The following is a 14987-nucleotide window of genomic DNA, read 5'->3' on the forward strand; positions in this document are numbered from 1 at the left end:
AAACAGTGTCTCTCTTGGTATCTGGGACTCGTTTCTTTTTCATAAACACGAACCTGCTCAGGATTTCCTCTTCCCTGTGACATTTGTCTCTTTCCCTTTGAGACCAGTGGCCTTCTTGCCCTTTACAACAGCAACTCAAGCACGATAAGTGGTGTAGAAAACCTTGCATGAATTCTCTAGCTCCTTTAAGAGGGCTAATCCACCATTTAAGTCCCACAGGCTTAAATGCTTTTTCATCACTTGACCTCTTCATAAGGATGAATTTCTCCTACAGTGAGGGCGGAATCCAACAGTTGTTACTTTGTCAGTCAGAAGAAACTATAAAGCAATACACAGTAAATAGTATATGAACACCAAACAAAATAATAAAATTCGTAATTATCTGTAAAATACCAGTGTCTCATGGATTATTTTCTTGGATTACTGTTTAAAATCTCAGAAGCAATATTTTGAGAAGAATATGATTACAACGATTCTAGTGGAAACAACAAAATATGGTCAGTGAACAGTCTGTGTGTACAGCCACTGGTCTAAATCAACTCCACTGCCAAACTGGCAAGCACCAGGCATTGTGTAAAATGAATAGACAATTCAGAAATGTCCAACAGATAACTAAAATTGAAATTTTATTTTTTTTTCAATAATATTCATCAGACAATTTTCTGACAAGACTTTTCTGAAAGATGAAGTGCAAATGGGAACCCTGTAAGAATGTTTAGAAGAATTGTACATGACATTTTTAAGCGCCACTAAGTACACATTGAATACTTTGTAAGTATATAGGCATAGCAACATGCAAGTGTCATGTACCCAACATTACAATATGCATTTTGTCTGCTCGAAGTTATTAATGAGGAAATAAAATGAAGTAAATGTGTCTTATCATCAGTGCAATATGTTTAATTCCCCTGGATTTTTTTTTTACAGGTCAACTGTTGTATTTCCGACCCATTCAAATATATCCTTCCCAGTGCCATAAATTGCCAGTGTAAGAGCAGAGTATACTGGAGTTCCTAGGAGAACACACTTACACTGACCATGAATAGATGAAGTTGTTATAGTCCTTTCACAAATTATGCCTTATTATTTATTCTAGGAAACTTCCTGCTGAACTGAAGGTTTTTTTGTAGTTATAAAATATCTAGGCTAAAAGTAAAGGATGCACAAGGATTGCTTTATAATTCTTTTGAAAAAGAGCTAAATAGCAACTCAAACATGTGCATTAAGGACTTGAGCCTTGTTCTCTTCAAATCAATAGGCATATTGTACTCAATTTTTATGGAAGCAGGACATATATGAATCCAGTAATCCATGAGCTCACTCTCTTGCCTCACTGTTTTGGCAGAAGCAGATGACTGTAGGTTATATTTGCATATTTTTATGGAAGCTAGAGAGGGGTATAAGCAAATCTGCTTTCACTGAAAAAGGACAACTTGTGCAACTGCATATTTACTAACATTAATCAATATGCATAGAAAGGAGAGAAAGAGGAAACGATAAAGAAATCAACCCAGCAATTAAAGATTATCGTCCTCTTTATAATCAACACAAAGGATTGGTGATCACCCTTACCATTTTCTTTACAAGTTATTACTTTAAAATCCCTCCCTTTAAACCTATTATATAAACCCTTCAATATTTCATTTTGGAATAAGACAGAGAAAATTAGCATGTTTAGAAGAAAATAGCATTGGTGATTTTCAGCACTATGCATAAGGGCAGGCTAAGGCTGTCTGTTTGTGTTGAAATGTGAGATCAGAGCTCACACATGAAACACTGCTGGCTTGACCCTGAACACAGGGAAAGTGCTGAAGTGCTGACCCCAACAGGCTTGGCTTTGCACCTGAAATCTTAAAAAACAGAAGCAACAAAAATTCTTGAACTTTTCTTTAATAGTAGCTCAGACTGCTGCTTTTAGAGGAGATACTTTTATTTTTTCCCTCCCTCCTTTCCAATTAGATCGCTGCTTTTAGCCCAGCAGAGAATAAATGTTTTAAGACACAGAATGTGGAGGGCAGATCTATAGTAAACATAGAAGCCACAAAGAATTTTTTTTTTTTTTCCATCTACTGCAAGGCTCTGGAAGCCCCTAGTACTGTAAAGTCATCATTTTGGCTTCACACCTTTTGTCTGGTTGTGAGTACATTAAACATTGCTGAAGAAAACGAACACAGCTTGACAACAAGATGATTCCTAGATGCTGGAAGAATTCCCTTAAGGGCTGCTGGAAGCGCACAAGGCTTGGAGCATCCTGAGGATGTGGAGTGATACAGAAGTGTGCTGTTAAACCATGTTTGTACCCTTATTTTCTCCTGAGTTAAAAGAAGTGCAGAGTGCTGGGTTGGATTCCTCGATAGCAAGAAGGAACTGTGCTAGTTTCTATTAATGCACAAGGTCCACTCTGAAAAACCAAGCAGGAAGTCTTACTCTTGAAAAGAGTTTCTACTCTGCTCTGTTGACATCAAAGGCTGTTCTATCCATTTAATTTTCTCCTACTGTTTGCAATAGTCCTTCTCTGCTCCCCACGCATTGAGTGTTTTTAATGTAAACATGCCCTGGCAATATTATGCTTAAATAAGTAAGAGACAAGTCAGGATATCTAAACAGTATTGATATTGCATATTTAATTCAAAAGCTTGCATGTGCTTTTAAAAGTTTCTCTTCGTACCTGCACGCCTTACTGGTAAGAACTGTGTTGCAGTTGGATTGCACATCATTATCTAGCACTGACTAAATATTGATGTGTTATAGCAGTTTATTTTTAAGCTGTTTGGGATGAATCCCCAGCCAGTGTAAATTGGCCCACGTTTAAGGCAACTGAGTGAAGCTGATTTATACCAGCTGAGGCTGTGTCTTTATGCCCTGTTAAAAGCTCAAACTATCCCAAAATTAGACAAGAATAGGGCAAGAATTATGAATCCAGGCAATACTCTTTTCTAATTTTAACAGAAAAAAAAATAATACAGTGATATCATTTCAAGACTAAACCAAAGATTCTAGTAGTATTTAATATGTATAGAAATATCTCATAGCTATTATTTAGACTAAGAGGTAGATGTCATATTCTAGGAACAGTATAGTGAGGAATGATGCTAATGGCAGTTTCTAAATACATGTATTTGCCTGTTACACAGGACACAAAGGAGGGTTATAGCAATGGCAACCACAAGAAGGCTTACAATATTTTCTTCATTTGCTACTCTATGTTATCTGTCTTTCAGTGCATTTCTTCTGGAAGGGAATGATGGAAAAGTGTCAAGAAGCAAAAAGCTCTGTAATACAAAACTTCATGTTTACGAAACGTTAGCTTTATAATTAAAGGCATCCTCTGTACTTTAATGGAAGCATTTTGTACTTACAATTTAACATTACCTGGGGTTACTGGGAAAGTAGTGGTAATTCCAGGTGAGGTGATTCAGCAAAATAGGGGTCAGAAGAATGCAGCTCTCTCTTTCTCTCTCTCTTTCTCTGTTGTTCATGCTAAAAATACCAGGGCATATGGCAGCATATTTCAGCATCTTAACATACTAGGTTCCCTTGAGGACAGAAAAAAGAGGAAACTTGTGCTGTTGAGCCAGAAATAAGATTACAGAACAGTGTTGCCAGACAGAGTGCTGGCAGCCAAGCCGTTAGCGGAGTCAGTGTCTTACTTTGCCTAAAGGTGTTTCAGTGATATTTAATGAGCCTCCAAGAAATGGAAAGCAAAGCTAGTGAGAATGAGGACTGGTATGAGCATTTTTATAAATTAGTTGTCATTGCAAGTAGAGGAATTACACATATTGCATTAGGATATCCACTGCTTGTATATGTACCTTCCACTTCTTCCTTGTGACTGTTAGGGGTCACCCCCTGCCTGAAATAATCAAAATGCATATTATAATTACACGGTTTTCCAATATCCATACACAGCAAGTACAAGATACTTACATGTAAGTACACTGTATTTACCTATATTTTTGCATAGTTTTTAGTGTGTACTTTGTGCCACTTAATAAAAAGCATTACTCGTTATTTTTGCTGTTGTTTGTTTTTCTCCATTAGACAGCTTATTAAATTAAAGTTGAAGTAGCTGGGATTTTTGGTATGTTCATCACAGATTACCAGTTCCTAGGAGTGTAGAGAATAGACATTTGGAGGAGTCTGGGTAAGCGGTGGGGGAAGCTGCAGTGTGAACATGAAGTTTTAAATCACCTCCTTAATTAAGAAATGCAATATCAGATTTACGATGCTAATTTAATAAACTTACCTTTAATTTGAACGGAATTGTAAAGGTAAGAACTCCATTTTCCTTTTGGTAACACTTTACAATAAGTGGCACTAAATTACACTATAACTGCTATGTTACAGGGAATTACATGTAACTACACTGTAACTGTTGAAATAGCTACTGTACATGTGCGTACATGGTAACTTCAGTGCTGTTACAATCATGAATTACATAATTACAGATGATTCTGTCCTTTCTTTTCATTGAAATAGTTATATATATATATATATATTATACTGCAATGAAAATACACAAGATGTTAACTTTCATGTCTTACTTAGAAAAGTTGGTTTTCTTCATGTATTCCTTTATAGAGGGAGTCTCAGTGCAAGACGAACCATCCTTAAGTAAATGTGGAAACTTTTTGAAGTGTTCTAGCTTAAACTCTGCGCCTCAAGTTAAACATCAGGTTCCTTAAACTGTCTCTTGGTTTGTCAGATGACACTAAAAGAGTGGGATGATGCACCCCCTTGTCTTCTGATGCACCGCTTTCTTGTTCAAAACATGAGAATGTTCTTGAAGCATTTAAAAAAAAAATAAAATCTACATCGAAAAGTTTAAAAATAATCAGCAATCGACACTGTAAACAGTACACTGGCAGAAACTAGCTACCTGGTCTTGAGAAAACTACTCTGCAAGTAAAGTGTGGGAGAGGATGTCACCTACATCGTAACAAAGGTGGTTCCCATTCAGAGCCTCTTGTTTTACACGCTCCGTGGGCACCTCACACCATAGTAAAAGCAATTTTTCAGAATGGGAACTTGGACAAAGGGAATGGACAACTGGCTTTTGGCCTACTTAATGTGATTGAGTTGACCATGCTGAGCCATGATTCTGCTTACAGAAAAGAGGGATGCCTCTTTACACCTAGTGTGGTAATTTCAACCCGTGAAAACCAGACAGGCCTGCAAAGTGCTACCCAGGTAGAATGCTCTGTGTGGGGTTTTTCACACCTGTGCTGTGCACAGATGCAAGGGACATCACCAGGTGCAAGATAACGGAAGATCAGCTGTGTTAAAAATGAGCACATGTGAGAAGTTTTAATTGAAAGCCAATAAAAAAAAAACCAACAAAACTGTTTTAACAGTACAATTTATATCAGTACAATTTATATATCTTTTTTTTGCCAAGTTGAAATGCTGTTTCTATGCCACCAGAGAAAATGGTTTGAAATTGTTACCACGAGGCCAATTCTCCTTTGGAAGGTCCTACCTGACCTTGGCAGTGTAATGGTTCAAGTAGCAATCCTGCTATTCCAACAAGCTGGAGTTAGGAAGAATGCAAAAAGTCGAAAACGCCACGCAGGTGGGGAATTCCACTCGAGCAAATAAGGCTCTCATCCAGGGAAGCACTTATTTTTTAAGCATATGAATAGTGCCTTATACTCCAATGGAACTTCTCTGATGCCCAAAGCTGACTATGTGCTTAAAAGCTAGGTTGAACTGGGCCCCAGGTCCTGAAATAAAAATTTGTCGTAAGTGATACTGTACTGTAGCTAATGTAACTTACTGCTGTGACAAGAACCCATATTTTTGGTATCAAATTGAATAACTTCCTTTGCCAGCCTTTCACATGTGTATGTTTTGAAAGACATGAATATCTTGTAAACCTATACTAGTTTTCAATGTGTCTAGTAGCACCTACCTGGTTCTCTCAAACTACCATATTATATTAACATATTATTGCATTTTTCCACAGATGGGTATGGAGTGAACTGTAAAAACAAGCATGCAATCACATCAATGCAGACTTATTTCTTTAAAATGTCATACTGTATATGATTTATTATGTTAACACTCAACCACATCATATTATTTATGTCTGTATATTTTGAAAAAAAGTGCTGCTTTGATTGACGTCACCTTTTTTTCTTAGAAATTAACAAGATAAATGCTTCAACAAAAACAATTAAAATACTCTAATATTGTCCTTAAAAGGTTTATATTCTTCTGATAAATAATCTGACACAGCACCTTTATCTTCCATTTTACCATACTACATGATGTCATACTCCAAACTCTCCCTTCCCCACACAAAAATAAAATCCCAGGAGAAAGTCCTTTACAGCAGACCATCATGCTTTTATGCTTCACAAATACAGCAACCAGAGAGAAATACTCTTTCGACAAAGGTGCAAAAGGTAGGAGCAAAACAAGCTCCAACTAGGCTAACTCACGTTCTCCAGTGTAGAATCGTTCCCAAGAGCTGTTATGGCAACCTTTTCATTTCATTGGAAGAGGAAATAAGCCGATGGGCTTACAGTGTTTTGTTGTCATATTTAAGAGCATGTGATTTTTCAGCTGTCAATTACACAAAAAAATTTCAGAAATAATCCAAACAGAGACTTTCACTGTGGAGCTAAAAGCATGGCAGGAATTCTCTATCATTCACGGTGACATAAGTTTGTACCTCACAAAATGCATAGACAGGAATTTAATATAAAGAATTAGTCCATTTACTGTATACACAAAACATATATATTTTGTTTTAACACTTCTATTTTTCTTTTTTTTTCCCTTTTTTTTTTTTTTTAAATTTTTTTTTTTTTGGCAAACCAACATAGAGAAGCAGCTCTGGAACTGCCAAATTAAAAATTGAGAATTTTAGCAACTCAATAGTATTTTTTAAGGATAGTAATCAAATGTGGTTGTAATTTAAAACCTGAGGCTGTGCACTGGTTGTTAGCTTAAAACTACCTTTCCATATAACATTGTGCTTCCATTGTATAACAAAGAAAAAATTAACAAGAACTAGAAAAGTTTGCTGCTGAACAGTGCTAGGACATACAGACAAAAAAAATACTAACACATGTTATCTACTCAGAATATTGATTTGAGTCATATCTAAAGGGATATAATGGACATTAGAAAATGCTTACTTGTGACTTGACAGCTACTGCCAAAAAAAGTTGAATATGTATCAAATAATGTTTAATTGAATTTATTATATGCACTATATACAGATACTAAAATGCCTTGCAGTTGTGTCCCATGAACACTTCAAATTTGAGTAGGCAGGTGAGTTCATGTTTAGCAAATAAATTATAAAAACATAAATGACTCAGAAAGTTCTCTAATCTTCGTGATTCCAAAAGCCAGTAAAAGGGTAGGACAAATTGTTTCAAATAAAGCACTATTATCTAACTTTGCAGAATCTGTATAGCTATTCAGCATGTTTTCACCACTGAAACATGGCATTGTTATCAAGGTACCACTTAAATCATAACAAAACAAAGCAAAACAAAACAAAAAATTCACTGGACTGATCTTTTTTTCCACCAAATCCAAACGTAAAGGAAACTATACTAAACAGATTTCAAATTGTGTTTCCAAGGGCAGATGTTTCAAAAACAAGTTGCTTTTCGAATTATAGATAGACATGTATAAAACATTCTTTGTAAACCTCTAATCTTAGACTTAACATTTTCTGTAAGTAAATTAGGACCTCACCTAATAGTATTCGTTATGAATTTTGTTCTATGACATACTAGTAGGGACATGATAAAAGAAAACCGAAAAAGAAAGCTGCATAACATTTAAAAATGTAGAAAACTTGGATTAAGATGATGATTAACATTGTTAAGGCTGTATATTCAAGCACTGTATGTTAAGAGAGCAGTGGATATGATTTTTAGGCAATAAGAAATGTCCTGTTTTACGCATGATACTGTAATTATAGAATGATGATGTCAACAGCTGATTGTTGGCATAAACTGGCTACTTATAGCAGGTATGCGAGTTAATAAAGATAGCAGAAGATGGCAGAAATGAATTCTGAGAAATGATAGCCAGTTTTTTCCAGCAGTCAGCCTGATAAGTAAAACTCCAAGATTCTAGCTCTGCATCTAAATGAAATACTCTTTTTTCTCCTCTGCATTGACTTGGCTGCCTTCTGCATTGATAATGGCTGTGTCGGCATCAGGTGCATCTTCAGCTCCTTTTGCTTCATTTGTTAAATATGTTCCTATAGGAATCAGTACAACAGAAGAGAAAAAAAAAAAGAAGAAAGATTAGGGTTCTTTTTTTTTTTAGCTTTACGCTGCATTATAGGAAGTACATTTCTAACAATGCTCTGATTATTTCATGAATGGACAAATATTTTTACACATAAAGGTATGCTCAGCTTTCTCATCTGCCTAAGAAATACTTACAGGTTTTATACTGCTAAGGCACATGCACAAACTCTATTTTATTCATAATGGTAAGGAAATTATATCCACAATAAATTAAGGAAATATTTTAATAAAACCCCACTTTCTCTAACTGCAGTAATATGCAATATATTTTGCAGTTCTAGAACAAGTGATAAAACTTTGGTTGTTTCATGGAGTAATTACCCATCAAAACCAAACTAACTTTGAAGACACAGATTTTCATGAATGTATTGTGTTTTTTATTTTTTTTAATGGTCACTGATTATTTGTATTTCTTTTCTTTCTTGATCATATCTATGCTTTAATTTTACAGAATTGTATCATAGTAGTTTCCAAGAATTACAAAATTGAGGCAGTTTTATTAACTGAACTAGCTCACATTATACTATCACAGCTATTTTTATGCTCTGGATATGAATAAAAAGAATTGTGTACAATAATCAAATTTCCTCTTGTGAAAAGCATTATTTATGTTGGCATAAGAAGTAAAACTGTTCATTCATAAAAGTAAAACAAAAGAGACACACTTTCATTGGCTCATTAAAAAAAAAAAATCTTAGTTTTCCCTCACAGAGCCCAATCAAATTAAAAAGATGTTTTTATGAGCTTATGTTTGCTAGGCATATGATTATCTAACATGAGGCTTAATGAATTAATACCAACACTCATCCTCTCTTCATTCCTTTTTAAAATTCTTTTGAGGGGAGTGGCAAGGAATCAACCTATTTTTAACAACAGGTCTACAAGACATGCAGAGGTTAAACCTCAAGAAATGATTTTGGAATTAACTAGGTCAAAATCAAATCATAGAGAAGTCAGAAATCAGTGTCAACCCATCCCTGTTATCTCTAAGGGCAGAGGGGACTGAAAATGAAAAGAGCAGAATTATTAAGGTGAAATCACTGAATAAAGTAAAGCTTGCCCCAGGAATTAACCCCTTATTCCAGAGGGATCCTTGGTAAACTGATTTGAAAATTCAGCACCAGTTTCTAATATTATATTTTGAACACACACTTAAAATATCAGCATAATATATTAAAATGAAAAGTCTTGTTCACTTGACATATATATATATATATATTTTAAGAATTGATATATAAAACTTTGAGATCATGTAATCAAGTGTCCAGGTTAAGGGCCAAAACCAAGGGGCAATCTTACCTCTTAGTCTCTCTAAATAACTGACTTATAAGAGGATGCATCCTTTGCCTTAGCCAGTCCACTGGAAAACTGGTCAAAATTCACAGGGGCTTCACTTGCAACTGGACTGGGAACTAAGCTCTTTTATTCAAACCATTTAGCAGATGGGGGAAGGCAAAAGGGAATGGCACTCCCAGGTGAATTCATGCCTTGCTTCCAAAAATGATGGAACTTCCGCTAAATCTGTCCTACCTTTATGTCTTGCCAGGTATCGACCAAGGAGAATTATAGAACATAGTGTTACAAAGACAACTACAGCCACTATTCCTCCTATAAGAGCGTGGTCAGGTCCGGTCTGTCCAGCCAGAGCGTTTGGATCTAGAGGGAGAAACAAAAAGCAAGAGTGGTCCTACACAGACAAAATATGACGGGGAAATTCAGAATACCAAGCGTTATACTGATCATCCTGAAAATAGGGCATTTCCTTCTTTAATATTCAGCATGGTTATTCCCACTTTTACCCCCAGTAACTTATCAACAACACAGTGCTGCTTGTATTCCCAGATTGTTAAAACCCTGAGGACATCACTGTTACAAAAAATATTACCTTATTCTTCTTTCGGCAGGGGTTATTAAATGGGAAAGGTTTCTAGTTTTGTCCTCATCATTTTACAACTGAAAACCTGGCCATAGCTATTTATAGAAGAAAAAACAAGGAACTGAGAATTGGGGATTGGATAGCATCAGCAGAATAATGTCTGCATAATACATAATTTATAGAATTGATTCTCAGTGGGGAACCCTTATATATTCTTTTCTCTTCGTTCCTATCCTATTGCACCAGAAATAAAAAGGTAGATAAAGTGCAGCCGTGCCAAGTTCCTCTGCACATGGCTGAGTCTGTATGAATTTGGTCAGATAAAGGTATCAGGCAACCTGAAGGATCATCATTCAGTCTCAAGTGTCAGTTTGTGAACTTACTATGACTGCTCGATTAACACCCAATGTGAGTAAGCCTGCAATAGTTATAACCATGTATTAGCAGGCTCATTTTACTAACTCTGTTCAGGGTTCTAGGAATACTGTCAGATTCAAGCTTTCTGTGCTGGTCATGAGCCCGTTACACTGCCTGATGCTTCACAAAAGTTGCAAAGAAGCAATCATGGGACATGGCACTATTTAGTGGTGATTAATTCTTTGGAGCTTTTCAACAATGAACCAGCAATCTGTGACTGTTGACACACCAGATATATGCAGAAGAAGGTAAAAATTCAATCTAAGGATCGCAGTAAGATTTCTATTAGAATGAAAACACCTCTGCTATGAAGTAATAGTAATTGTCTGAAGATGCTATGAGCATGTACTGTATGCTGCAATCAGGCCACTCTCACTGCTTCAAGGGCATTTCCCTTGCATGAGCTGTTTGTAGCCCACAAATAGTTTGCAAACAACTTCTTTGCTTTGCAAAAGGGAAAGGCAGGAAATATATTTACACAGAAAAGAGGGCGAGTCCGTGAAGATGATTAGAAGGGCCTGTGATACTGCTGGGGCAGTGTGATTCCACAATGCCATAATCACAGTCTGCTGACCATGATCGTTGAGCAGCAGCAGAATGTATGGGTACATCTGGTGTGGGAATCCCATGAGGTTTAAAAATGCCAAGTGAGAAGTCTGGCACCCGGGCAGGGGCAACCCCCAGTATCAACACAGGCTGGAAGATCAAGAGCAGCCCTTCTGAGAAGGACTTGGGGGGTGCTGGTGGATGAGAGACTGGACATGACCCAGCCATGTTTGCTGGCAGCCCAGAAAGCCAATTGTATCCTGGGCTCATCCCACAGTGTGGGCAGCAGGTGAGGAAGGGGATTGTGCCCCTCTGCTCTGCTCTGGGGAGATCCCACCTGCAGTGCTGCCTCCAGCTCTGGGGTCCCCTGCATAGGAAGGACATGGACCTGTTGGAGCAAGTCCAGAGGAGGGCCACCAACATTAATAGAGGCATGGAGCACCTCTCCTACGAGGAAAGGCTGAGAGAATTAGTATTATTCAGCCTGGAGAAGAGAAGGCTTCAGGGTGACATAATTGGGGCCTTCCATTACCTGAAGGGAGCCTATGAGAAAGATGGAGAGGGACTATTTACAACGGGATGTAATGATATGACAAGGGGAAATGGCTTTAAACTGAGAGATATTAATTTTAAATTAGATATTAGGAAAAAATTCTTTACTGTGAGGGTGACGAGGCACTGGAAGAGGTTGCCTAGAGAAGTTGTGGATGCCCCATCCCTGAAAGTGTTGAAAGCCAGGATAGATGGGGCTTTATGCAACCTGGTCGAGAGGAAGGTGTCCCTGCCCATGGAACTAGATGATCTTTAAGGTCCCTTCCAACTCAAGCCATTCTATGATCTATAAACATACAAGTGTACATAAATATAATGTTATATAAATAAAAGAATCATATTTCCTCCTCCTTTTGTAATCTGTGAGGCATTCTGAAACCACACTTTCAGATTTGCTGGAGCACAGAGTGGTATGGCCACTGTTACCGATTCAATTCTGCTCTTCGCGGTCACTGGGCTCATCAGACATGACTGTCACTTGTTGCTGGCTTTCAGAGCTCCCACATCATTCTCTTCTGGCTGCCAAGAGGACTTTGGGGAAGCTGATCACATCATGTGGACATGATGGCAAGTAGTATGTTTAGGGCCTCAAAAAAAGCTACAAACACCTTATAAAGTCAGCTGTGGCTGCTTCCTCCTCCATCTCCACAGAGCTCCCAGCGCGGTGCTGCTGTTGGTGGCACTATGCTGAGCACACATCAGTCCAAGGGCACTTAGGCTCTGTTTTGATGATTTAAACTGAACCCCAAGTTTTGTGTACCAGCAGACTAGCAGGGGGAAGCAAGAATGCCACAGCAAGAGCTTGAAGCGTGCAGCCATCCTTTCTTGTGCCTTGCAGGGGCTTTGTTTTCTGAGAGGAGCAAGGAGGAGGTGACTGCTCACTTGACAAGATGAGAGGTGACAGCTTGCTGCAGGAATGTCAGCCTGCTTGAGCCATCTAGAAAATTCCTCCTTTTGTGGTGCCTGTGGCAATGCTGACGTAAACCTCCTCCCTGTAGCACGAAGGCAGCGCCCACATGGGCTCTGAGGAGCAGGTCCTGGGTGCCACCTGCAGGAGATGCTCTTCTACAACGCTGGGTCAGGAGCAGCCAGAACATGTTTTCCCACTAAAAACTAACTACTCCTGCTGGTATACTGGCAATAACATTAAAAAATGAAAGGAGATATTTTAAGGGCTAATAAACTTCCTGATGTAGATGATAATTCAGACAAGGGTTAGCACAGAACTTCAGAGGCATGTTTTGAAAAGCTGATTGAAGTGCACAGCCTGATTTACAGTGTATGTCCTCTGCGAGCTTTAATAAACATTATAGATAAAAATCCTCACAATACACTGAGATGAGTTCTTCTCTGTGTTTTCATCCTATGTATAGTGAGTCACCATATATAGTGACTCACTCCTCCTCTGACACACTTGATGTGACTACATGAAGTGATCTAAAGCCAGTATAAACATAAGGTTTCCACCTAATAGCGTAGATTAATGGGATTATAATGCTGCTATAGGTTGAAATTTTTAACATTAAAATTAATGTAAGTATTTGTTGGACTGCAAAAGCAGTATTATATATTTTGCTATAATCTCAATCTTGCTATCAAGGCCAAATTATATTGGTTAGCATTGCTAGAAAAGTTTGTCCAGGAAAAACTTATACATGACCTATTACCAATGTACAATATTATACATATTATAATAATACATATTGCCAATGAACAATTTATTTATTGAAAAGAAAAAAAGAAAGGAAGGATAGGAAGGGAAAGATGGAGGAGAAGGAAATGAAGATTGTTAAAAGTGGACAACGTTTTCTTGGGAAACCAGCATTTTTTTTGTCTCAAAATGAAAATCTGTACAACATAAACAATATTCTGAACAGGAAGCATACCTCATGAATAGTCTCCTCATTGAAAAATAATGTTAGCATTAAATATAAATATGCTCTGCATTATGCATACAGAGTAATGCACTATACTTTGCCTTTCATGAAGTGACCTAAGCCCCATGAGTGAATTATAGATTTGGGGATATCTATCACCGTATAAATAATTTCTATATCAAAATGTGCCTGAGCAGTGTTTGAAAAATAGAAATACAGGGATTTGGAAACTATGCCTTTTTGTATTTTAGGCATCTATAAAGCATTATACATACTTATAACCCAGCTGTTTCCATTAAAAAAAAAAATTAGATTACACTGTTACTGTTTCACATATATACTGTTTTTTCCTGCATGGCCACAGACAGCTACAGTAGTCATGGCCTGAAACAGTGAAATTACAATTTTGCAATCAGACTAGATCTTCTTCAAAGATCAGTTCTTCTTCTGTTTATTTCATCTTTTGATGAGACTAAGAAAAACTTATAGAAAGATAATGACACAGAAGCTCTTAATTCTCTTTTATTTGCTTTTGTTCTAAATTTAGGAAGCCTCTTCAAAGTACTGATTGCTGATGCTGTGAAGATGTACCCATTTTCAGCTTCTGGGATTTGGCCATTACTGTTTGTTCACAAACAGTGAGTACACTTAAAGGAAATAACACACATTTAAATTAAATAACACTCTTAAAATGACTAAGATTAAAAAAAAAAAAGTATCATTCACCAGGAAATGAAACACATCAGTCAAATCTTAGACCCATAAAATAAGTAGATATGTGCTTTTATGACCTGCTGACAAAGTTTCAATGTAGAATATTTTAATATGAATTCACACTTTAGTTAAGCAGAGAAATTTTGGAACAGTTTTTCATGCTTTTGCATAAAGTATATGTTAATTATTCATCTAATTTCAGTTTCTTCATGCATAAGTTTCCTTCTTATTTATGCATAGTTGACTTGAAAGAGCAGGCTGCAGGAAAGGGTCAGATAACCCTTTCCTGAGCCAAGGCAGAACAAGCACATTTGTGAATGCTGAAATGGCATATTTTTGGGAATATATGCTCAAGTAGTTCCCTCTACTGCAGAACTTTATCAACATGTATTTTTATCTCACATCTGAATTTTTAAAAAAAAAGTCACTCTGAGATGACCTAGGTTTGAGGCATCCAAAACAATAATTTGTTTTGACCATTTCTACTAAAAGGAAAATTGGAAATAAAGGTCCTAATTTGCTGTGAAGCTTAAATAGCATTCATAAAATGACGAGATATTAAGTATCTGTATTATTCATAAATGACTGTTCCTTAAGGCTGGGAAAAGAACAGGGATGTCCCATTTCTCACAGAAGGACTGAAACCACCAACCTACAGTCACTTTTACTGATTTCATGAATAATCAATTGCTGTGGCACAGAAGAATCACTCCAACAAGGGAT

The 14987-nt window shown here is 37.0% G+C and overlaps 1 protein-coding gene across 3 annotated transcripts in view; it reads right to left on the bottom strand.

Annotated features, from left to right (window-relative positions):
* Positions 1-609: 609 nt before the first annotated feature.
* The window catches only part of CADM2 (cell adhesion molecule 2), a 607683-nt gene continuing 593305 nt past the window's right edge, over positions 610-14987 (bottom strand). For all 3 annotated transcript variants that reach the window (XM_032678665.1, XM_032678663.1, XM_032678664.1), the window contains 2 exons: positions 9813-9938; positions 610-8230 (listed from right to left, as the gene is read on the bottom strand). In XM_032678665.1, the coding sequence (XP_032534556.1) occupies positions 8112-8230; positions 9813-9938 (245 nt within the window). In that variant the 3' untranslated portion in view covers positions 610-8111. The remainder of the gene's footprint in view (positions 8231-9812; positions 9939-14987) is intronic.

Source organism: Chiroxiphia lanceolata, chromosome 2 (genome assembly GCF_009829145.1).
Source record: "Chiroxiphia lanceolata isolate bChiLan1 chromosome 2, bChiLan1.pri, whole genome shotgun sequence".
NCBI classification, from domain to species: domain Eukaryota; kingdom Metazoa; phylum Chordata; class Aves; order Passeriformes; family Pipridae; genus Chiroxiphia; species Chiroxiphia lanceolata.